Source organism: Accipiter gentilis, chromosome 14, assembly GCF_929443795.1.
Source record: "Accipiter gentilis chromosome 14, bAccGen1.1, whole genome shotgun sequence".
NCBI lineage: Eukaryota > Metazoa > Chordata > Aves > Accipitriformes > Accipitridae > Astur > Astur gentilis.
In genome coordinates this window covers 20,509,903-20,533,794 of record NC_064893.1, presented here as the reverse complement: position 1 = coordinate 20,533,794, position 23,892 = coordinate 20,509,903, and the positions used below count along the sequence as shown (strand labels likewise).

Below are 23,892 nucleotides of genomic sequence, written 5' to 3'. Positions count from 1 at the left end.
CCGGAAGAGGGATCCCCAGCCCCGGCGGCGCCTCCCACCCGGCCGCCGCCTCCCTGCCCGCGCTCCCCGTGGGCAGCGGCGGGCCCCGGTAGCCGGCCGGCCCCGGCAGCCCGGCCGGCGCCGCCGCCATGGCCCGGCGGCGGGGGCCAGGGCCGCGGTTCCGCGCCCCTCCGTCACCGAGACCTGCCCGGGCCCCTCTGCCAGGTAACGGGGGCGTGTGGGGCGGCCCCGGGCCGCGCACCTGGGAGCGGGGCCGGGCCGGTAGCTGCCGCGGAGCTCCCCGCCCGGGGCTCCGCCGGGCCCGGCCATCTTGTCGCGGCGTCTCGCCCCTCCTCAGCCGACCGCGGACGGGCCCCCTCCCACGGCCCGCGGAGCTCCGCACCGGGCTTGGGGCGCTCCTCCCGCGGGTGGGGAAGGCGCTGGAGGCGGCTGCGCTCGGTGGGGGTTTACCGGCAGCTGGGCCCCGGTCCGGCTGGAGCCGGGCCCCCGCCGCGGGTCGCAGTCCGGCCCTGCACCCGTCTTCAGCGGAGCTCAGCCGGGCAGTCAGAGAGCACCAGAGACTGCACGCACGGTGAAATTTAGATCTTTGTTGCATTGATACAAAAGACAGCGATCGGTGAGGAAGGGGGAACCAGTAGGGCTGCTGGCTTAGCTGGGGCTGGCTTTCGGGGGCTGCCACCAGCAGCCTAAGAAGCTTCCTCCACCAGCAGTGCCCCAAGCAGTTTGCTGTTTCAGTCACCCCAGGTTGGGTGGTTTAACCTTTTACCAGGTGGTGCCATCAGCAAGCAAGGCCTGCCTCAGGGCAGAGCAAGGGTGCTTCATCATCTTCTGTGCTGCAGCAGGGACGGCAGCCCTGCACACAGTGCTCCTCTGCAGCACAGAAGGTCCCCAGGCTGGCATGCTGCAGCCCACCGTGCTCTGGCATGGAGCCAGAGCAGCAGCATCACAGAGCCTGATGCAGAAACACAGGGTCAGGGTCAAGATCACTCAGCTGGGTCTCGAGGGTGGCAGACCTGTGGATCAGCTTAGGGTGCTTCTTGAAGGCTCCAGGCCAAGCCAGAGGAATTACTACAGAGGTCTCCAGGGACGGCGTGTCTGGTTTGGAGCATCCCAGTAACCTCAGCTCCTCGGTGCTCTCGTCAGGGCACAGGCTGGTATCCAGGGGGCCTTTTATTGCTGAGATCTCCCATCTGGGTCCTGGCATCTTCCCAAGGGTTGAGAGGTCACCATCGAGCTCAGTGCTCTTGGAGAGCAGGCTCTCCAGCAGTTTGGGGTGCTTTTCTTTCTTGCATGGTGTTGAGGTGTTCTGCAACTCCACATCCATCAGGCAGCCAGCTCTGCTGAGGTGCTCACAAGGCAAACTGGACAGGTCAAAGGCAGCCTGATTGTGATGGGTCTTGCAGAAGCAGACAAGACTGAGGTCAGAGATACCCTGGGTCAGGCTGTGCAGGTCAGTCTTCACACAGCTGCTCAGAGACTCTGACTGCTTGACGACACACAGGGAACTGCCTTTTGCTGCACTGTCCAAGTCCATGAGAAGCTCCCAGGTGTCTGGTTTGGAGCTGTTGCTAGAGTCCATGTAGTAACTGCAGACAGGAGAAGAATGGGTATGGCTGGAGGCCCCGGCCACAAATCCATTTTCTAGGATTTCCTTTATGGTCAGGGTGCTGGTACCGTGCCTCGTGGTGGACAGCATAGTGCAGAATCCCACTACTGTCAGGTTTATGGAGACCAGAACTTCCCTGTCAGAACAAATATGTTCCTGTTCATTACTGTGCACTAGCAAATTGCAGACTTAAAGTAGCAGGACTGCTCTCTGCAAAATCCTGTCTCAGTCTTGCTTAAGAAAGCAAGGAGCTGAGCAGGATCCAGGGGAGGGAGGTGGGCATCCAGCCTGTCATTTTCTTCTAGAGCAACACAATTGTACCACAGCCTGATCATTGCTTGGAGCCTCCTTTAGAGTGCTATTTATTTGGCCTCAGCCTGTATACCACTACTTTTAGCTTTGTACAGGGTGTAGGGAGTCTCAGTAAGCCTCTCCGTTTGTTAGAGGTACTAAGGTGGAGCTGTTTTTCCCCAGAGATAAGACATTTTATCCTTATTCCTCAAGTCAGAGGGCCATTAACCCCAGCTGAGTCCCTTTGAGAGGAAGGCAGTAAAACCAGGCTCTGGTTAGGATGGGAGAGGTTGAGGAGCAGGTCTCATCTTACTTTTAGTCCCACACCTGGTAATCCCCACCTGCAGACCTGTGGGACCCCACAGCCCACATAGGGCATCAAGCAAGGACCTTGACGACAGGCCCTCCTAGCAGGTCTCATGCCATACACCCCTGCCTTCTGCAGGAACTTTTTGCACACTCCCCCTCTGCTTGAGAGGGAAGTTCTCACCACCAGCTCAATCAGCAGCTGCCTTCCAGCCACCCCCAAAGACAATAGGGTAGATCAAAGAAGGGGAAGGCAGTCACTGTGGCCTGAAGCAATTTTTACGCTGAACACATTAAAAGCAGAAACAAAAAGCTCCTGAATTTACGGGGGGGTGGGGTGGGTGCTGTATGGCTAGCCTAGAAGGAAAGTCTTTAAGAGACTAAAATACTTTTTGCTTAAAGATAATTAAAAAAAAAATATGTGAGAAGTACTAGGGAAATAAAAAAAGTACTACTTACCTTCAGCTTCTACAAAGACCCCCTTTGAGATCTTGATCCTTTTTTGCCAGTGTGGCTTATAGCGGTTTTATAGTTCTGGTAATTCATTAACAGGCTAATTTCCTAATTAAGCTAGTTTGGGAGAGGGAGGGGTTGTTGCTTCTTTTTAAGCATGGGGGCTGTGATTATGGGTTGTGGCTAACTGCTGAAGGTAAACTGAGTCCTCTAAGGGCTCAGTTGTGCTTGTAGCCTGTCAGTGGGCAGCCCTGGAGAACAGAGAGGTGTTTGCAGGAACCGTGGTCTTCTGCTGCAGGAGGAGGAGAATGACACATGGAGCCTTCCTGCCTGGACATGACACTCTGGGAGGGTCTCCAACAAAATGACATCTCTCTTCAGTTTTGTATTGTTTGCTCTGCAGCGCTGGCCGGGAGCATCCACATGCACAGGCTAAGTAGGGACATTATAGATAATGCATGGGCACTAGCAGGTGTGTGTGCTGTGTGTACGCAGGCCGCGTGCAGTCTGAAACCAGCCAGAATTCAAAACGCACATGTACGAAATGCTGGCCTGTCTAGGACCAGCTGTCACTGGGGTAGCCGCTCCTGCTGCTTTTAGCTCTCCCGCTTTTCTTCCGTGGGGTGACAGTGCCGCTGCCCGGCCGCGGGATGCGGGGAAGAGCGGAGCTTTTTCCACGTTGACTGCCTCTTTTCTCTCCTAGGAAGCGCCAAACCTGTGCTTGCCTCTGGGGGCCCCATAGTGCACCCCTGGAGCGAGAGGTGCTGCAAAAGCAACGTGGGGAAGGTGGTTGATTTTAATTTGGTTTTTTATGCCCATTTTGATGGGAGGTGGCTGCCGGGGGTCCTGCGTCGCGTGGCTGGCTGGCTGTGGCATGGGAAGACCCGCAGCAGTGCCGTAGCAGATGCAACCCCTCCCAGAGCTTATCCTTGTCCTGGGGGCTTCTCGGCGCACCCCAAACCCGCCCAGAGCCGCGATCCTGGGGTGGGGGGGCGGGCTGCAGCGGGTTTTGCAGGGGTAGAGGTGAGCCGGGGGAGGGGGGAATCCTCCTGCTCCGCGCCCAGGACCGCCTAGCTGCGGTTGCTTTGGGGGTCTCGGTGCGGGGGGGGGTGTCTGTCTCGGTGCGGAGGGTCTCTCGGGGCCGCGGGGGCTCCCCGGGGGCGGGGCGGGCAGGCGCCCTCCCGCGCGCGCCTCTTTGTGCGGGCGGGAGGCGGCAGCGCGCATGCGCGGCCCGGCCCCGCGCAGGGGGGGGGCGCCGTTGGCGCGAGATAGGAAAGTGCCGCCGCCGCTGCCTGGCCCAGCCGCGTCCCGGCTCTGGCTCCGGCCCCGCCATGGCGCGCCGCAGCCGCGGGTGAGTGCAGCCCCCGCCGCCCCAGGGCCTTCGTGTGGGGGCCCCGCGCCTTCCCGCTGGGGGGGGGGTGGTGGTGGTGAGGGGGGGGTGTGGGGTAGCCTCGGGGACCCCCTGGAGGCGCTTCTCTGCCGCGCGGCCCGCCCCCCCCCCCCCCCCCCCCCCCCCGCCCAGGACGGCCCGTTCCCGCTCTCCGGCCGGGCAGCGGGACGGCGGGCCGCCGGCAAGGCCGCGGCCCCCTACCCCCGGGCTCCGTGTTCCGCGAGTCCCGCTCTAAAGGCTCCTTTTGGCCCCACCCGGGAGCTGGGAGCGGGCCTGGCTGTGCCTGCGCCGGAGCTGGGGGTGACAGGGCAGGCCGAGGTGGGTCCGGTGGGTGATGTGTAGAGCCCTTTGGGGCTGCTGTCCCAGCACTAGCTGGCTGGCTTCTGGCTGCCCCTCGCATCCCATTTCTTTAGTCCAGCGATACGGGAGACTCGTGAGCTGTAAGGAGGGGAAATGGTGCCAGTCCCTCGATGCAGAGTCCTCCCAGAGGGACAGAAGGGAGCAGGAATCAAGAGAAACACTACTTCCCCTGCTCTTGGCAGCATAGAAATTGCTAGCACGCACCGGGAGCCCAAAGCTGAGGGACCCCCTTACACCTGGGGTGTCTGAGTGAATGTCTGTGAGGTGTTGGGGCTCAGTGCTGGAAGAAAGTAGATCTGGAACTCTGCTCTGTGCAGTGCAGGTTGCTCTGTGGGGCTCTGCTCTGCATGGTGGAGGTTGCTCCCTCTGCTGTGTTTTTATCAGAGGTGGAAATTATAATCTTTGTTTATTCATCTCCAGTGAGGACCAGGATGAGCTGCATTACCAGGATACTGACTCAGATGTGCCAGAGCAGCGGGACGGCAGGTGCAAAGTCAAGTGGACACAAGAAGAGGTGAGTGAGAGCCCGGCGCTTGCTGAGAGTGAGTGCTTTGGGATAGGTTTCTGGCATGGCACCTGGGGCTTGGGTACATCCACCCCAGACTTCATCTGTTGGCCACGATACCACCTCCTGCTGGAGAAGACCATGTGTCTGTTTTGCTCACGTGAGCTGAGGTTCAGGGGAGTTTGAGGTGTAGCCTGGAGAGCAAGAGCCCTAACCACTTTAGCTTAAGCCTGTGAGCCCCGAGTGAGCCATCTGCTGCCTGCAGCACTCTTGTGAGCAAAGAGGGGTTCCAGAGGATGGCTGAGGCCTCCAGCAAGCTAAATTGTGCAGTGGAAATGTCCTCCCTTTTCTCTAGCAAAAGCAGGGAGCATCGAGATTGTTGGGATCATGGCTTAGTCATCCTGGCTGAGAGCCTGAAATTAGTTGGGATATTCTCTTCCCTCCTCCCAGTAACTCCATCATCTTTGTTCTGTGTGAAAACTACAAGACGTCCTATCTCCCCTTGGGTCTGAACACCAAGTAAGGTGGTCTTTGTGCAGGGATCAAAGCCTTGGGCTCATGTTGAGCAGGGAATTATTTCATGCCTCTTTGCTCAGCTGGAGCACAAAGGCAAGGACACCTATAACAAGCTTTCTATGAGCTGTAAGAGTAGGCACACCTTGGCTATAGCAGGATTCATGAAAGAAATGCTGTAGAACCCCGTAGTACTGAAAGACTGTAGACCACCGGGCTAGTGGTGATACACTTCAACCATTCAGCTTTCTTGGCCAGGCAAAAGCAGTGGCTGAGCTGGGAGATGGACTGTCTGGTCAGGGGTGTACTGAGGCTGGATAAGCAGGGTTTGAACCAGACTGTACTGGGACAGAGCTGAGCTCTTGTTTTGTCCTTGCTGTATGAGCTCTCCTTAGTACAGAGCCCAGAACCAAATGGCCTTTTCCAGTTGGGCTCCATGTACTGGAGCACTGCTAAAGGATGGTGTGAGCTACCTTCCTCCCCTGAATGCAGAATGCCAAAAGACCCCCTTCTTGACAGTTCAAAATAGCTACCTCGTTCTCTTGATGCTGTCAGCCCGGCGTGCCCGTGGCATGTTTTGCCTCAGTGTATGTGAAAGTGAATGTCTTTGTTCTTTGCAGGATGAGCAACTGAAGATGTTAGTAAGACATTACGGGCAGAATGACTGGAAGTTCCTGGCCAGTCACTTTCCTGTAAGTGACCCCTTGCCCAGGTGGGAATTGTAGTGTTTGCATGTTGCTGCTTGTGCTCACTGTGCTGGTTCTCTGTGTCTGTGCAGCACCTTGCACAGTGGGGCTCTGTTCTGTGGCTGCAGCTCCATGTGGTGAAATGGTGATCCTTCAGGGCAGGGAGACATCCTTCTTGCGTAGAGGACTTTCAAGGGAGAGTCTATTGGAGCTGGGGTGAGAAATTGAGGTTCCTGCCTCTGTGCCCAGTGCCCTAGTCTTAGTATGTATTCTTCATGTTCTTCTGCAGGTTTTCTGTGGGACAGTCTTTGTGTATGGGGACTGCTGTTGCTATAGGGGCTTTTGGAACCTTTGGTCTAACGCACGGCTGTTCTTGTTCCTTTTCCTAGAACCGCAGCGATCAGCAGTGTCAGTACCGGTGGCTGAGAGTGTTGAATCCAGACTTGGTTAAGGGCCCTTGGACCAAAGAGGAGGACCAAAAGGTAAGTCAGGGCTGAGAGGATCTGAGTGTTGAACTGTGACTGTCTGCGGAGAGGATGGATGTGTCAGACCCTTGGGTCTTTTTGTAAACTGTGGGTAATTCTTTCCAATGCTGGATATCCGTGAGAGCAGCGCTATGACCTGTTCTGAGCAGCCTAATGCAGCCATGGTTGTGATGTGCAGGAGCAAGTCTAGGCTTCTTCAACTAAATACCTTCTCCCTTTCACACAGTACTGCTACAGTAGGCTGCCAAGGGAGTGAGCAGAAAAGGGAATTAATTCATCGGCCTGCTGGCAGATATCCACCTGACCTGGCCATGCTGGACCTAAAAGAAAATAAAACTGCCATTTCCTCTGCTACAGTAGACAGACTGAAGTGATGTGTGAGGTTGGCTAGGTGAATCATGACTTCTGTGAATCTGTTTCTCTGCTGATTCCGGAGTGAGCTGAGAGGGGCCAGCTCAGGCAGACTCATCACCTTGATGTGCTTAAGAAAAGGTGGACTTCATTCCAACGTCTACCAAGGTTTTCTGCTGCAAAATGTCCTAGTTTGTCATATTCTCTGTAACACTTCTGCGTCCCCATTTATTTCCCTTTTGGTCCCATTACAGGCTGTTACTGTCCCTTTTGCTGCCTATCTGTGTGTTATGTGAAGCATCTCCTAAGGAAGCTTCTCATGATGTCCTTCCACCTTCCTACAGTAGAGCAGTTGCTCCCTGCTTTCCCCTTCCCTTTACATGTCCTGACTGCCAGCACACCTATCTTGGCCAGGCTGGGCTTCAGCTTTCTCCTCCTGACGCTGCACATTTCTTTGCCCTGCAAGCTACTCCAGCTCCTTGGCTTGTGCCTCAGTTCGGTGTCTTTGGTCCATTTGTCTGTGCTTGATAGTCAAGAGTCTGCAGTAGGGATGTTTGTTGTGGGCCAAGAGCACTATGAGCATCACCTGTCTACCCACATCTTTAAGGTGAGCACAGTTGGCCAGGCTAGAAGTGCTCTATGAGAACCCTTTTAGCCTCTTCTCTAAGATTTTGGTGGGCTGAACATTGCAGGCAATAGATTGTTTTGTCCTGACTGTGCCATGGACATATCGCAGGGACTCAGAACAGATTCCATGCCCAGAAGCATTTGCACTGAGCCTCAGGCAGAAGTGACAAAGCCCTGTTTGAATGGGAAGTGGCAAAGTGGATGGCTCTTAAGTGAATATAGCTTGTTTATGCTTTGGAGCTCTCACTATGTGTCCTGGTGCTAGTGGGGCATGGAGCTGCAGCTCTGCCGTGTCCTTGGTGTGGCACACTGTTAAAGGGAGGCTGTGCCCAGTGGGCAGACCAGTGCAGAGCTGATGGAGACTGCTGTCATGCGACCAGGTCCTCGGTAGGAGTGGGGGCAGAGGAGCCTTGGGGCATGTGGGACTTGGCCCTTGCTCAGAAATGGGCATGTGTTTCTAAATCTGGGCCCCTCTGTCCCTGGTGCACCTGTCAGTCTCCACCCCATCTTGTGGCGGTCATCTGCATTCACAGGTACTGTGTGGCAAAACATCTGCATGGAAACAGCCCTTTCAGAAATTCAGCTGAATCGTTGCTCTCAAGTGTTGGTATACCTGATTGTCAGTGCTGGATCCCTCCAGCTTTTTCTCCTAAGGGTCCTTTCTCTGCCCTTACCTGGTCTCAAGAGAGGTAAAGAGCAAAGCCTGGAGATGACTGTGTTGACCTTCAAATCCTTTATTCCATTTCCTTATTTCCCTCCCACTCTCTTCAAAGGTAATTGAACTGGTTAAAAAATATGGCACCAAACAATGGACCCTGATAGCCAAGCACCTGAAAGGGCGGTTAGGGAAGCAGTGCCGGGAACGCTGGCATAACCACCTGAACCCTGAGGTGAAGAAATCCTCATGGACAGAGGAAGAGGATCGCATTATTTTTGAGGCCCACAAGGTGCTGGGGAATCGTTGGGCGGAGATTGCCAAGCTGCTGCCTGGGAGGTAGGACCTCTTTGCTTACTGGTGCCTTCACACCTGGGTGGCCTGTGGAGATCCACGTGTTGGGCTCACAGGATGGGACTGGAGAGTGTGTAGGAGCTGTTAGCTGTGCTTTAAAGCTGCTGTAAATGGTTTCTGTTTCCTTCTGCTTTCTCTGCAGGACTGACAATGCTGTGAAGAATCACTGGAACTCCACCATCAAGCGGAAGGTGGACACAGGAGGCTTCCTCAATGAAACTAAGGAGTCCAAGTCACTATACTTCCTCTTGGAGGTGGATGACAAGGAGAGCCAAAGTCGAACGAGAGCTGGGAGCCAGGTACTGCACCAGCACATTTGCAGCAGGCAGCTGTGTCAGTCGTCTGCTCTGCTAATGCATATCAGAGCTGTTCACCCTTCTGCTGCCTCTCATGCTGCTGTTGCCACAGCCTGGTGTCTACATAGACAGTCTGTGCCTTCCCTCAGCATTCTCTAAGAGACTGACTCTTGGGAGACCTCTCTCTCCAGGAGCTAGAGGTGTAATGTGAGCCCAAGTGTGTTATCTGGGCAGAGGACAGCAGTCTGCTAGTACTGTTATCTTGCCAATCCCAGCATCAGGTCTGTCTTGGAGACCAAATTTTTTTTTCACTCTCTTGAGCTGTTGCTAGTGGGAGAAGACAGCTGTTCCAGACCGTGTTGGGGGACATGGTGGAAAGGTATTGTGTTCCTTTCCTCTAAAAAAGGAAGTACGGGAAGTATACCCAATTATTTTTTCATGAAGAAAGCATGTAGTTTTCAAAGGCAGGCTCTTGGAAAGTAGGAAATGCAGAATTGGTGCTACATGCTCAGCCTTTGTTCAGCTTTCTCCTGGGATACTGTTAAGTGAAACCTTCAGTTAAACAGTCCTGTGCTCATTATGTTGCATGGACTCCTGCTCGGATGGTGTAGGGAACAGAGCAATGAGGGAGAATAGGGATGTGAAACAAACTGAATGGCAGGTAGGAGAGCAGGCAGAGCTGAATGTGTCCAGGGACCCTTGCTCTTTTTCCCCAGAACTTGACATTGTTCCCTTGGCTTCTACTAACGGCTGGACTCTCTTTGTTGTATGTGCAAAGAATGTCCTGCCAAACTGGCCAGTTGATATCTCTGAAATAAAGGAAGAGGATGTCAGTGATGAGGAAGTGACCGGTGTACAGGAGTTACCCTCAGAGCTGCCCGCTGCTGAAGTGGCAGAGCATAACGCTGAGGGGACCTCAGATGATGCGGTGCCTGAGGATGCCTCTTCATTTTTCACATCACCGTACAAATGGGTCGTTGAAGCTGCCAATTATTTGTACCCAACATCTGTGCCAGCCTTCAGTGAAGCTCTGGACATGATTGAATCCGTAAGTAACAGACCATTGTTCCTCCAGCTAATGTAGGGAGACTTGATTCCCCACCCTTTTCCCTTGAGTGAACTTATTGGGTCCCCTGGCTCATCACCATAGGCATCCTGAGGAGGGCTAGGTCTGTCATTGGCTTGTGGCTTCCCACCAACTCTTTTCCAGGGCTGGATTACACCTTTCCAGCTCTGCCAGTATTGCTCTGGGCTTGCAGATTCCCCTAGGTGGGTGTCCTTGTGCCTGGGTTCTGCTGGTATGGGAGGCTGTAGATGCTGGCAAACCTGATCTCAAGCCCTCTTTTATCAGCCAGATCCTCCCTAGCTCTCCTGTTCATAACGGTTCAGGCCCATGCTCACGGGCTTTCCTTTCCCTCGTGTTGTGGGATGGAATAGGATAGGACAGGCTGGGAATAGGCCAGGGCCACTTGTACGCAGGACAGACCCTTTCACACTGGGATGATGCCACCATTTGCTTTCAGTGGAGGTAGCTTCACTGAAACTAGTAATTTTGGGTCAGTCAAGCAGTGCTGAGGTCACCAGCGTGAGGCTGGCTTGAATCAACAGATCATTTTGCTGCCATCAGAGAGTCTTTGCCCAAGGCTTAACGGCCCATCTGTGGGTCCTTAGGGGCCTGCTTGTATGGTGCTTTGGGTATTGGCGGGGTGGAGCTGTGAAACAGCTGATCTCTGAACTGGTCTGGTTATTTTTAATCTGCTTTCAGCAGTGTGTGTTACAGCACAGCCCTGTGTCCAGCTGTATTGATGTGCCCAAGACGGTGGTTTGGTGTTGGGTGACAGTTCACTCAGCCCCTGTCCCCAGACCTATCCCCAGCTGCTTTTTTTGTCCCCTCTGTGTGGGGGTGCAGCTGTTTGTGCAGCTGTGCTGTGAACTGAACTGGGAAACCAACCTTGCATAAACAGAAAAATCTGCCCTATGCACAAGCAGCAGCTTTCAGCTGGGTCAGTTCCCTGGTCTGGTTCTCAGCTGAGCTGGCAGCAGAGGAGAGGAGGGCTTGAGCTCTCCTGTAGCCAGGCTCCTTGCAAAAGCTGGTGCAATCTCACAAACCGACTTATTTCACCTCCCAGTTCATATCTGCATCTGCACCAGTTGGCTGCTCAGCTTTCCCTCCTGGTCTGCTTCTGATGGTTTCCCTTCTGTGCAGGACCTAGATGGGTGGTGTGATCTGACCCAGTTTGACCTACCTGAGGAACCCTCTGCTGGCAGCAGCAGTAGCAGCAACAGCCCCGTGAGGCAGACCCCCAGCAAGCCAATGCCATCCCTGCCCAATGTGACTGAGTACCGCCTGGACGGCCACACCATCTCTGACCTAAGCAAGAGCAGCAAGGGGGAGCTCATCCCCATCTCTCCATATGCAGAGGTGAGCTTTGGCACGCCACCCTCTGTGCTGAAGAGGCAGAAGAAGAGGAAGATCTCCCTGTCCCCTGTCACAGAGAATGCCACCAGCACCAGCCTTTCCTTCCTTGACTCCTGCAACAGCATGACTCCCAAGAGCACCCCTGTCAAGACACTGCCCTTCTCTCCATCTCAGGTACAGAGCAATGGCGAGCCCAGTCTGTGCTCCTCTGCTTGGGCTTGGTCATGAGCTAGTAAGTGTTAGTGCTCTGTCTACTTGCCTTAATGCCATGTATTCCCATCAGCTCTGCCAGCTTTGTGTTTCTCCTCCCTTGAATGAGGCAGTGCCAGGGCACAGGATGCATCTCATTGCTAAAACAAGGTATAGAGCTGGGTTCTGGCACTGCTTGTCTTCAGTGATGCCCTTCCTGTGGGAGCAGCAGCCTGTGTCTGCCTCTGGGAGTGCTTGCAGCATCGAGGAAGCCCAGCTACGCTGTGTGATGGGCAGGGCACATGCTCACTATGAGGAAGGAGCACCACTGTGCAGATCTACATGTCTGCCCACTGCAGGATCACTGGAGAACACAGTGCTTCTTTCCCCAGGGCATTGCTGTCCCCAGCTGTGGGTAGCAGAGTGGCAACAGTGAAAAGTGGCTTCCCTGTTCCAGTTAAGTCACACAGACAGGCTTGGCAGCACATGCCTTATGCAGATCTCTGAGTTCCTGTGCTTAGGAAAATGCTCCTGGGCTTGTCTTTGTTGCAAAACAGACTCAGGATCTTTCAGCCTTTATCGTGACTCCTACAGTGTCCACACATGTGTGCACACATGGTCTCCACCGTACATCATCTTGGAGCACTGTGGTGTTCAAACCCACCAGCATCTGGTATATTGATGTTGTGAAGTAAAATCCTAGCAGAGATGAGACAGTTTGTCGTTTTCTCACAGTTTAGGCTGAAGACAGATCAATGCAAAATCTGTTAACTTGTACACTGTTGTGTTACACGGACTTCCCTCATGTTTGCCAACCTGAGGTTGGAATGGACCTTTGGTGGGCTGGCATTACCTGTCCTTCACCATTTTGCTTAGCCTTATCTGGAGCAGTGCAAGGAGAGACTTCTCTCTACCCTGTAGGTGCTTATAGTCATAGCAGCTGATCCCTTATGGGAAATGAATAACCTTTTTAGGTGTGAGGCACCTTGTGGCAACTTTCATGTAAGTGTCCATGTACAGGATTATATGAGTCTGTAAGAGTCATCCTGGTTTATACTGGTACGGATCCCTCTTGTGCCACTCAGTATGGGAGGATTGTTCCTACTTCAGGTTTTCCCCATATTTAGGAAAAAGTAATGACTTGTGATACTGTGCTGGGATGCTTGAGACTGTCTTCTCTTTCTTTCTTGTGCTGTGCAGTTCTTAAACTTTTGGACCAAACAGGATACACTAGAACTGGAGAACCCGTCTCTGACCTCCACACCTGTGTGCAGTCAGAAGGTGATTGTCACCACCCCTCTGCACAGGGACAAGACCCCTCTGCTCCAGAAGAACTCTGCGTAAGTCCTTTCCTCCTCCCCCATCCTCACCTGAGCAGCATCGTTTTCCACACAGCAGTCTGGTCCAATTCAAACATACCTCCCCCAGTACTTGTACTGGTACTACTGAGAGTGAGGCAGGACAGCCTGGGGATTTTGTTAAAGCAGTGTTTCCCCTGCAAAGATAGCTCCTCTCTGAGCTGCAGGGAACAAGTTTTCCATCTGATTGGGGCTTCAGCCAAGTGACCACTGTTGTGCTCAGCTGCTGGGTGGACTGTTGCCTTCTGTGTATGTCTTTGGGAAATGTTGCTGTGCTGTGAGCCCTGTGCCAGCAGGGAAGGAATTTGTTTTCCTCGGCAAGAGCCGTTCAGATCCATCCCTTTAGCTCTGCACCCTTTGCTTTGCCTGACCTGAGGGGCAGTCCAGGGTGATGATTATCCAAGGCACTGTACCAGGCAGGTGAGAAGGGGTGGGCTGCAAGGGAGTGTTTTGCTGGTGGACTGAAGCAGCAAGTGTTGGGGAGTGCTGGCTGTGCTAGCAAAACTGCTCTGTTGGCATGGTTCAGAGCAGCTCCCCTGTCCAGGTGGTGTGAGGTGGCTTGGCTGCTCTTAAGTGCATTTGCACCCAGGACTTCTGCTGGTCCAGCTGTGACTGTCACATGCCCAGGCTGGCTGGGCCTGAGCAGATGTGCCAGCAGAAGCATTGCAGAGTAGGGCTGGCCTGTAGAGCTGCATGTTGCCTCTCAGGGTGCTGTACTGCTTTCTGATTAAGGGTGCTTGGTAGCTGGCAGGGTGGAGCAGCATAGCTGGCACATCTGAAGGATGTTTTCCCTGCTAAATGCTCCTCCATGCCTGTTTGCCCTGCTAACACCCCAGGAATAATCCAGCCAGGCAGATGGCTTCTGCTGCTGCCATGTGAGACTCTGCAGGCTTGGAAGGATGGGGGTTACTTTGTGTGGGTTACATCATGTCCTATCCTTTGTCTTTCTCTTTGCTGCCAGGTTTGTCACACCAGATCAGAAGTATGTGGTGGACAACACTCCTCACACCCCCACGCCTTTCAAAAATGCCCTGGAGAAATATGGACCAATTAGGCCTCTGGTGAGTATTGGGCAGGTCTGCCACTGGCAAGTGGCAGAAACATAATGAATGGAAATAGGATGTGGGGTAGGTTGCAGCAGAGCTGTGAGCCAACTGTTATCTGTGCATAATAAAGTATGGTTTGGTAGTGTCAGGCTGAGATGGGAGGGATGAAGGGGACCTGGTCATGGTGAACATGTCATGGTGAGTAGCCACAGGACTTCTAGCTTCTCTGTAAACCAGCTGAAAATGCATAAGCTGCCCTTGAATCAGGCTGCAGTGCTTGGCTAGTGCTGACCTTGAGGAGAAGCAAGGAAACAATCTACCTCAGCATCCCTGAGGAATGGGGTCTCTTAATGTGGGTGTTTTGGGGATGGCAGTTTCCAGTATCCCAGGCCTTCTGTGCATACTGGTCTCTTGATGGCACATTTGGGTTCAGCTGATAAGAGTCTCTCATGCCTGGAGGTCCTGTAAATCTGTCAGGCTAGCAGAAATCTTGTCATATCCTTTCCATCTGGGAAGTAAATAAGTTGTCTTTGTGTTTGTCCTCCCACTGTGGGCTCCCCTGACCCCATTATCCCTAGAGGGAAATACTTGTGAGTCTGCCCAGCATACAAATTTTGACTGTCTTGTGCTTTCCTCCTTTTCACACCAGCCCCAGACTCCTCACCTGGAAGAAGACTTGAAAGAGGTGCTCCGAAGTGAAGCTGGCATTGAACTTATCATAGAGGATGATGTGAAGCCTGAGAAACAGAAGAGGAAACAAGGGGTGAGCTGATTTTGCATCTAGAACCTGCTGCTGAGCTGCCCTGTGCTGTTAAGGGGTGTTTTGACTGCTTTTGTTCATCCTACTGTTGATGCCAAAAAGTATTTGGCCCATGGCTGCTGCCTTTTAATCAGCAAGAGGTGCCTGAGGCCAGCTTAAAATATGGCCAGCTGTGTCCTGGTTTATGCTGAACTCGAGGCATGCTAGGAGGTGCTGTGTCCATAACCTACAGGAGAGACCCATAGCATACTTGGAGAATCTGTGGCAAGTTGGGCTCCCAGAAGGCTGTGGGCTGGTATGCAAAGTCTCTTGGCTCAGTTGCACTGGTGTTTTTCCTACTGAAAGGGGCTTCCTCTTCTAAATCGGTGGCTCTTAGTGCCAGGAGGAGAGCACTGGAAGAGAGCACTGCTGTGCCCTGTGGTGGGGAAGGCTGCAGCATGCTTTCTTCCTGAGGTGCTGGTGCAATGCAGACCTGGGGTGATGTGGGCTTGGTGTGCATCCTAGGTCCTTAAGACAGGAGTTCACCAGGTTGATTCATGCCAAGTCTTGTTTTTCTATGTCCCTCAGTTGCGCAGGAGTCCCATCAAGAAGGTCCGGAAGTCTCTAGCCCTGGATATTTTGGATGAAGATACAACACAAAATACGCCTGCCCTCCCCAAGACTGTCTGTTTCAAAAGAGCCCAGGTGAGGGGTACTGTGCTCAGGGCAGGGGTAGAGCTGGCTTCTGCTCCAAAGAAACCCTGTGCAAAGCAGCTGTGGGAGCTTTGCCACCTGCAGCTGCCTTTGAACAGTATGTTCAATAGTACGAACATCCACCCCTGAATGTGGATGAAGGGCTAGATTTGTTCACTGGCCTTTTGGCCAGGCCAAGTATCAGCACTGTTAGGGCAAATTAACTTGTTTCCTTACACTTTTTTTTCCCTCCTTTGCAGCCTGTGAATTTCCTGTCGAGGTCCCTGAACCTTTCCTCCTCAAGCAGGAAGAATGACAGTGGTTTGCTCAACAGAGCCTTTGTGCAAGTGCAGCCAGAGAAAATGTCCTACAGGAAAATGCCGAGCCATTTCCGACCACCAGCACCGGTAAGCCCTGCAGCCACTGTTCTCCCAGTCAGGAGGTTAGCTGGTAGTGCAGCCTTTGTCCCTCCTCCTGAGGAGGAGTGAGGGGATGAAGGTCTGCATAGGCATCCATATGCTATCAGAGCTGTCTTTGCACCAAGGTTTGGAGATGCTGAGCCAGTAGTGTCATGCTACAGCTTCCTCCTGTCTCTTTGCAAACCTGCCCTTCTGCTGGGGCTCAGAGCCCTGTGATTGATCAGAGCTGTGGCCTCTTTAGAATGTTTGGCCCTGGATTTCTTCATGGGAATCTGCATCCTGTCCCAGTCCTTCAGGGAATTTGGATGATTGATCCAGCAGTGAAGTAAACCTTCCTTTTTCTAGTGGGCACTCCTTGGGTGGACAACAGTAGGCTCATCTCTTTTGTTTCTCTGGGCATAGTAAGGCTGTGAAGCGCTGTATAAATGCAAAACAAAAAGGTATTTCCCACCCCTGTGACTTTTAGGCTGTTTCTAGGCTGTGGTGAAGGCTGTGTGCCATAGGCAGCATAGGCTGGCTTTATCCTGCTGTTTACCTGAACCTGTGGCAGTACAGAGCTCTGACTGACAATGTGCCACCTTGCAGCTTCTGCTGAGGTTGGTGCCGTTACAGCTACTCTGTTCCCCAGCTCTGCGTTAGTTGCATCTGTGTTGTGCTGAAGTCACAGCAGCCTACAGATGCCCTCTGGGGCATAAACAGTTTCTTGTGCTCTCTTTAAAATCTTCACCGCTTGGTATATTTGCAGGCAGAGTGCATTAGTAGAAGGGTATCCTTGCTTTGTTAGGCAGCACAGCTTAGAGAGGGGATTTGGACCATGATTTTGCAGATGTTTGCTTGGGCCAAGTCATGGGAGCTCTCTGGTAGCTTGAATGAGGATGGAGATACATGCTTCCCTTGGTGGGGGGGGTGGGGTATAAAACTGCACTGGGTGTTATTGTGGGGGTGTTTTCACATCCCAGGAAGAGCCCAGGTGCAGTGTTGTCTTCACTGAGCAGCCTTGGCTCAGTCATCATGGAACACTGCAGCGAGGGGGGTTGCATCTGTCCCTGGATTAGAGCTGTCTGTTGAAAAGCTCTTTCTTCTGACAAATAAGTACTTCTCAGCCAGAGTAATTCCTTCCCCTTCTCAAAATAAACCCTACTTAAACACTTCCATTTCTCCTCCTGTCCTAGGCAGGGTCATATTGCTCTGAGAGCTAATAGATCCATATAAATAAAGCTTTGGGAGTGACTTGAAGGTGACAGTAAGGCAGCTTGTGTAGTGACAGAGTACAGGTGTGCAGTGAAATCCCATTGCCTAAAGACAGCAGAGCTGTCTGCAGTGTTGCTGGGCTCTTGGGATTTATTGTGCTGGACTGGTGTTACTAGCAGTGGCAGTTCCTTATTAAGGAAGCTCACCTAGCTGTGAGCTGAACCTAAATCAGCCCCAAAACCTATATGGGATGTTGTTACTGTAAGCAAACACTGAAGCTCGAACTCTTGTTTGCAGTGCATGTAAATGGGTATTTCCCATTCAGGGCACTGTGTGTCTCTTGGCTGCATTTGTCAGAGGATTCGCAGGGGTTTTCCTGCAGTGCCAAAACACCTCGTGGGTGCCCTTTCTGCATGCAGTGACTGAAGCACACCTGATTTTCAGCTCTTCCTGTGTGCTGTGGGCCCTGCTGAAACTGAAGGCACCAAATTGCTGTTAAGCATAGTCTTTGACCAATCTAGACCTGGGGCTGAGCAGCTCCTGTAGGAATTGAACTGGTTGGGAATAAACCCCAAAGCCGTTCTTGAATTCCATCCATCCCTCTGGTATTTCTTCAGCACAAGGAGCCTTAGTGGGTTTGTGCTTTGGGGTTTTTGTCTCAAGCCAAGTAAGGGAAAGCCCTGAAAGAACACATGTGTCATCCTGAAATGGAGCAGTCAACCTGGGAAACTGCTGAATGTAACCCCCTTTTGCTAGAGATTACCATTTTGGCTGTTATGAGTAACTGGCACTGTGTAAGTTTCCTCCTGACTGCAAGATGGGTGCTCCGAAGTTTTATTTCCCTTGGGTAGCAGGTGGTTGTTAGTTTTATTTATTTTTGTAGTCATTTAAAACAGGATGTTGATGTTGTTTGTCCTCTCCCCTAACTGTGTTGTACGCATGCTTTCTTTTCTCTCTGTAGATGACCAGGGCTTGGAAAGCAGTAGCCTGTGGTGGAACCCGAGACCAACTCTTCATGCAGGAGAAAGCTCGACAGTTTTTGGGCATGTTGAAACAGAGTCATACATCAAGGACCTTAATCTTATCATGAAGGATTGTTCTGCTTTATATTATTTTTTAATTTTTTTTATAAGTGGAGGGAAGGGGGAGCTACAGGAAAAAAATAACCTCTGCCAGGCCCTAGTGTTTGTGGATGGATTTTTTTTTTTCCTTCTGTTCCCAGGTAGATCTATATTGTAATAAATCGGGTTAACTGCTGGCTAATGTGTGGAATGCAAGTTTTGGGATCATTATGGAAAGGTAAATGAGGGAGGGTTGGAAAGCTAAGAGCAGGACCTATCTCTGCAAGACCTGGGTTCTGCAAAAGTAGAAGCACATAGCTGTGTTCTACCTTGGAGCAGCAAGTGCAGTGGGAGGTGGAGACTGGCCTTGCAGCCTGCCTGGATTTTCTGCTGGCTGCTTGGGTACTTCGGGAATAGCAAAGGTTCCTGCATGTCTTGTGTCTCCCCTTCTGGCTTTCCCTGTGGATGAAGTAGTCCATCCCCCTTCACTCTAGGAGGAGGGAGGGTGTTGTGCACTTGTGGGAGCTGTGCTTTGGCATGACCGGTGTTTGGAGCTGGTCCCTTGCTCCCTGTGGGGCTGTTCTGTACTGCCATGCTGCAGAAGGGGAGCGGCAGGTGCCTCTCCCCAGGGCTGTGCTCTCTCTTCAAATAAACGATGGTGCTAACATCAGCCTGTCACTTGGACTCTGACTCTGCCTGGGGCCTCACAACACTTGGAGGGAGGTAGTGCTCTGCTGGGGTGATGAGATGCAGCAAAGCACTGGTTTTCATGTGGGATCTTTTCTTTCCTGGCAAGTTGCTGAATTATTGTTAGCCTTTCAGCATGGGGGAGAGGGGACAGTGTGTGTGTGTGTGTGTCCCTTGGTTTCATCAGTTGTTTAGAAATTATTTTGGCTACTTTATGGGAATGTGCCACAGTGTGAGCTTAGTGTGGCAGGGATCTCTGCAAAGCTGCAGGAGTGGACGGAAGCTTCAGAAGAGTGGTGGGCTGGAGAAGAGCACCGGGAGTGTGTGATGTAGCAGAGCCTCTTCTGTCCTTCCTTTGGAGGCCAAAGCTGCATCCATGTAGCTGTTCCAGTGTGATAACAGTAGTATGATGCCCTGTTTTGACATAACCAAGGATGAAATGTAGCTATTGTAGCAATATATTAACTCTTTGCAATTGGAAAGGTGTTGGAAAAACTGAAGAGCAATTCGCTGGTTAGACCAGCACGTGAGCAGCTCTTCGGGTGAGCTGTGTTCAGGGCTGTGCTGTGATGTGACACTCTTTGCAAGCCACCAAAGCCATTGTTGCAGATCTGCCTCTGACTAGGGTGGTTGAGCAGCAAAGATGTGGGGAGGGTTCACCCCTGAGCCTCTTAACAGGGTTACTGTCCCCAGTCCCTTTGCAGGGTGGAAAAACAGAGCAGGGCTGTATAAATCTCATTTCAGGTTGGGGCTTGCTTTGGAAATAGAGTAAAAAAATCCTTATTGACAAGCTTGTTGGTAAAACCGTGGATCCTGGAAAATGAGGAAATTCTAGAAACCCAGCTCGTTTTTTGTTTCTACAAGCACAGGGCCAAAGCAAATCCATGAAGTAATTTTTATTTCTGTTTCTCAGTGCTGCAGTGTTTGCTTTGGAAAGAAGGCTGGGACCACTTGTCTGAAAGCCTGGATTTAGCTGCTTCCATTCTGTTGTTATTTTAAGAGAAATTGTCATAAAACCATCCCTCTCCCCTTGGGCTTTAGCGGGCTTGGCTGTTCCTGTGCTGGGTGACTTTACAAAACCAAGTCCAAAATTGCATTTCCTTCCTGGAGCTGATGTGAGCTGGGAGTCCTGAGCAGGCAGGGTCTGCTGGAAAATAAATCTGTGCGTGAGCCTGGCACATATGTTTGGGAGCTGCCCCTAAATTAAAGGATTATGAGGCTGAGAAGTATTAACTGCTGCTCTGATGCTGTAAATCCAGATAGCGCTGGGTGTCCTGCATTGCAGAGTGCTTATTAAGAAAGATTGAGGGGCAGAAAATTACCAAGGAAAATGAGCAAGGCCTAGCATAGTTAATGAGTAAAAAGACAATTAGCTTTTAATTGGAAAATGGAGCTCCTTCTGGTGTGCATGTTACCAGCCTGGCTTGGCTGTCCTAGGGCTCAGGAACAGGCACCATTCCACAGGTGAGGGAAAGAGGCCCCACTTACTTTGTCTTTCTGTTAATTTGGATGCTCTGCTTTATTTCCAGTAAGAATCTCATAGAGGTTGAACTTCACACTGGTTGTGGAGTCCCTGGACTGGAGCCGGAGACTCCAGGAAGGAGTTTTGCTGGATACTCCTCTCAGTCCAAGGCTCTGTGTCCCTGGCTGTTGTCCCTTTGAAGCCTCTACACTAGCACAGCCCTCTCAGGCTGCACAACCCTCATTCACAAGGAGAAACTGGAAATTTAATTTAGCTTTAAATGAAAGACCAGGATGAAAGAGTCCCAGGAGCCTCTGCTGTGTGGGAGAGAAATCCCCTTCCATGGCCCGGCTTGCTGGAAAGCTGCAGAAACCCCAGCTTTCTGCTTTGTTATAAACTTTGTATTTGCTTTTGGTATTTTTCATTCCTCAACAGAGCAGATGACCCCTTGTTTGAATCCAGATGTGGAAAAAGCCTTGATTTTTATCAGGGATGAGAGGGGAATAGCAGAGCTGGAGCCTCCTGGGTGATAGCAGTGTCCTGACTGCAAGTGGGATGTCGCTTCCAGCTGGGACAAGCCCTGGAAAAGCTGGGGAGAATAAAAATATTGGGGTAAGAGGGGAAGAAAAAAAAAAAAGACACCCAGGGTTTTTTACTGGCAAGCTTCCTTCAGGATGGAGCTGGGTAGTGCCTGGTGGGGCAAAGCAGTGCTGAGCTTGCATGGTAACGTGGGAGCTGCTGTGTGTCCCTCAAAGGGCTCTTGGCTGCTGGGCTTGTTCCTGCTGGTTGGAGGGATTTCACTGCCTTTTAATCTTGTTTTCACAGCTAATTCTGCTAAAGCACTCTGCAAACAGCAGGTTACTCACAGCGGGCTTTTTGGCACGGCACCCATGGGGTGAGCTGTCCCTGCACGCAGTCGCAGAGGGATGCGAATGGTGAATAAAGTAATTTTTCCTATTTGGGGTATTTCCTGTAACTAAAGGAAATAAAAAAAAAAAAAGGCAACTGAAGTGATGTATGCCATTCTCTGGCTCACCCAGAAAACCAGCCCTGGTAAGCAAGTGCTTTGCCTGCTCCTGTGCAGAGGCTTTCTGCTTGGCGCAGCTGTGCTGGCTGGGGTGGCACAGCCGAGCACTGCAGCTGCGGCAGGAGAAGCTGCTAACCGGGGTGCAATAACTGGTGCAACCCAAACATCGACCTTGCTAACACACAGTACTTGGTAACTAATACGATGGCATAGAGCAAAATAAGTTGCAGAGCATGAAACGATGAGTAATTCCTTAGCGGTGATACAGAGGCTTGAGTTTTAACATAACCTGTCGCTGCCTGATGTTTCCACGAAAGCACGGCAAGGCTGTGGTGTGCATGGAGGGCGTCTGGCAGGTTTGTCCCCCCGGAGCAGCGGTGTGAGACCGTGTGTTGCAGCAGGGCTGTTGGCTGCACTGGGAGCTCTGTTCAGGAGCTGTCCCTGCTCCTTGGTCTGCAGGCATGCTGCTCCATCCCTGCTCTCCTCCTGCCTTCCTGTGCAGGACAGCGGGGTTACCCAGGCTGTGCATCCTCTGGGGCTGTGGGCGTGCTGTGTTGGAGTGAAAAAAAGATGAATTTCCTGTCGGTGGCTAAATTTGAGTTGGTTACACCTTGATGTTTCATGAGCTTTATCACAGCTCTGTGCAGGAAGGGAGGCTGCCTTAGACCCTACGTCGGACCCTGTGATGGGTGCAAGGGGATGCTGAGGTTGGGGTGGGCATCTGGGGCTTCTGCTTTGCCAAAAATGCTTTGACCCTGGGGATTGCTCAAAGCAGCAAAATGCCTCCTCTCCTGCCTTTGCTTAGGGTATTTATTGAGCAGTTGCTAAGCAATAACCTTGTAAAATTTCCCATGTGCTTTTTTTGATACTCTGACCTGTGGGTTTAGAGGTTTAGGAAATTAAAAGGACAATTTTAGCCTGGTAGATAACGTGCTGAGGATTAGCTGAGCAGCTCCTGGATTTTGTGAGAGATGGACACCACTCATGTTAAGAGCTGGCTGCAGCTGGGCAGGAAACTAATTGTGCTTTATAAACTTAACGTCCCCTCCCGCTGTTTCTAGAGCAAGGAAACTGCAATTCTTCATCTCTGCCAGTACAGAATAATAAAAGATTAAAATATGGTACGACGTCAGGGAAAACGTTTTGCTGTGGAAACCAAAGGGTTTGGAGTGAGGAAATGAATGTTTCCATTTGGAAAATGTTAGAAAAGAGAAATTTCAGGGAGTTAAAACTCCCATTGTAAAAAAACTCAGCTGTACTGCCCGGGGGACAAGCGCAGGCTCATCTACCCTTGCCATGGGCAGCATCCGGCTTGTGTGTGCATAGCTGGCAGGGGTCAAAACCATCACCTGGATCATATGTGACCTAGTGACCTAATAGTTTGTGAAAGGCAAATTTAATATTTTCTAGGAGTTTTTGTTTGTAAATGTATTAGGTTTGGTTTTGTTTTTTTCTTTTCAAAATACTAAACAGATGTTGTAAGAAAATAAATAGTAATTGCATTCCTAATTCCCTAGGGTTTTTTTTCTATTCAGTTTTGGAAATCTCACCCAAAGCTTTGGCTTTGAGTGAGGTAGCCAGGCCCGGGAAAGGGATGCCTTGCATCACTATTGTACAGTAAGGCCTTTTAAGGTGCAACTTTCTTTCTTTTTTTTTTTTTTTTTTTGGTGCAAATGTGGCGTGCCCAGTCCTGAGTTTGGCCAGGGGCACTGAGCTGCCAAAAGTGCCCGAGTCAGTCCATTGGGGAAGGGAGAGCCCAGCACCTGTGCTTTGGGCAAAGACCGTGGGCAGCATCTTGCTTCGGATGGGGAGATGCTCCAGTGTGTTGTGCTGATGTTCACCACCACCCTGTGGGCAAGTGAAGCTGCCTCCCTGCCCGCTGCTCCCCTCCTCGTTATGGCAGCCGGAGCTCGAGTGCAGTCTGGTGCATAAAACTGTGTTTTTACTGCCTGTGTTTGCAAAACTGTCACAGCAGCAGTACTGGTGCGAGTGGCTGGGGACGGTGCTGCCAAGTGCCTCCGTCCGGGGAGAGTGCTGGTCTAAGAACTCCACTATCAAATTAGAATCTGCAGCCTTGTAAAAATAAAACCTGTTATCTGTAATTGTGCAGCAGGTAACGGGTGCCAAAATTGGTGTCAGATCTGCCCAAAAGGACTAGATAGGGCGGGGGAAAAAAAATTTTAGATTTAATTCCGTTGATGTACTCGTCTATTCCCAGGGTTAGTGTAAATTGAGGTTTGAATTAAGCCAAAACAGCCCCAGTTAACGTCTAAATCTGCCGTTTCTCAGGCCCCGCAGAAGCAGACAAACACAAAATCGATATTTGCTCTAACTGTTGCTAAGTTTTCTTTACAGATTCATTTCTGCCTAATAATCCCTGCAGCCAGGGCTCTCCGGAGCCCTCCTTGCCATGGGGCCGTATCCTGCCCGTGGCTCCCTCCCGGTTGGTGATCCCGGGCTGCCGTGGCAGAGGGAAGGTGGGAAAAAGCCCGCCTTACCCCCAGGACTGGGGCTGCTGGGCTGCAGCTTGAATCCCTCCTGCAAAACCAACCCCGCTCTGCCTTCAGGGGAGCTCACAGCATCCTTCCCTTGCAAGGAAGGAAATCTTTTTTTCCCCTCTCTTGATGTCGGGCATCTTTTTTTAGAAGGCTGCGAGAAGCACCACGCTGTGGAGGTGCAGCCGGATTAATACCCAGATTTACACGCTGGACCCATGTTGAGCC

At 51.8% G+C, this 23,892-nt stretch overlaps 2 protein-coding genes across 3 annotated transcripts; one reads left to right on the top strand and one right to left on the bottom strand.

The window, feature by feature from the left end:
* Positions 1–108: 108 nt before the first annotated feature.
* Positions 109–18,663, top strand: MYBL2 (MYB proto-oncogene like 2). Of its 2 annotated transcripts, XM_049816982.1 has the most exons (15): positions 109–204; positions 3,360–3,442; positions 4,827–4,920; positions 6,045–6,116; positions 6,500–6,592; positions 8,347–8,567; positions 8,725–8,881; positions 9,657–9,926; positions 11,085–11,471; positions 12,687–12,826; positions 13,806–13,905; positions 14,540–14,653; positions 15,218–15,334; positions 15,583–15,729; positions 17,894–18,663. In XM_049816982.1, the coding sequence occupies exons 4-15, from the start codon at positions 6,060–6,062 to the stop codon at positions 18,020–18,022; spliced, it is 1,932 nt and encodes a 643-aa protein (XP_049672939.1). In that variant the 5' UTR covers positions 109–204; positions 3,360–3,442; positions 4,827–4,920; positions 6,045–6,059; the 3' UTR covers positions 18,023–18,663. The 2 variants fall into 2 exon arrangements, with proteins under 2 accessions (XP_049672939.1, XP_049672938.1); XM_049816981.1 differs by lacking the exons at positions 109–204; positions 3,360–3,442 and adding an exon at positions 3,953–4,007.
* LOC126045617 (uncharacterized) lies at positions 500–2,371 on the bottom strand. Its single transcript, XM_049816993.1, has one exon. It carries the CDS (start codon positions 1,694–1,696, stop codon positions 944–946), a length of 753 nt encoding a protein of 250 aa, XP_049672950.1. The 5' UTR covers positions 1,697–2,371; the 3' UTR covers positions 500–943.
* Positions 18,664–23,892: the final 5,229 nt, after the last annotated feature.

Excerpts from the sequence above, each read along its gene's own strand:
- LOC126045617 (XM_049816993.1), bottom strand. The coding sequence starts at position 1,696 with ATGCTGTCCACCACGAGGCACGGTACCAGCACCCTGACCATAAAGGAA.
- MYBL2 (XM_049816981.1), top strand. The coding sequence starts at position 3,988 with ATGGCGCGCCGCAGCCGCGG. Across the intron at positions 4,008-4,826 it reads ATGGCGCGCCGCAGCCGCGG|TGAGGACCAGGATGAGCTGC; the intron begins GTGAGTGCAGCC and ends ATTCATCTCCAG. Across the intron at positions 12,827-13,805 it reads CTGCTCCAGAAGAACTCTGC|GTTTGTCACACCAGATCAGA; the intron begins GTAAGTCCTTTC and ends CTTTGCTGCCAG.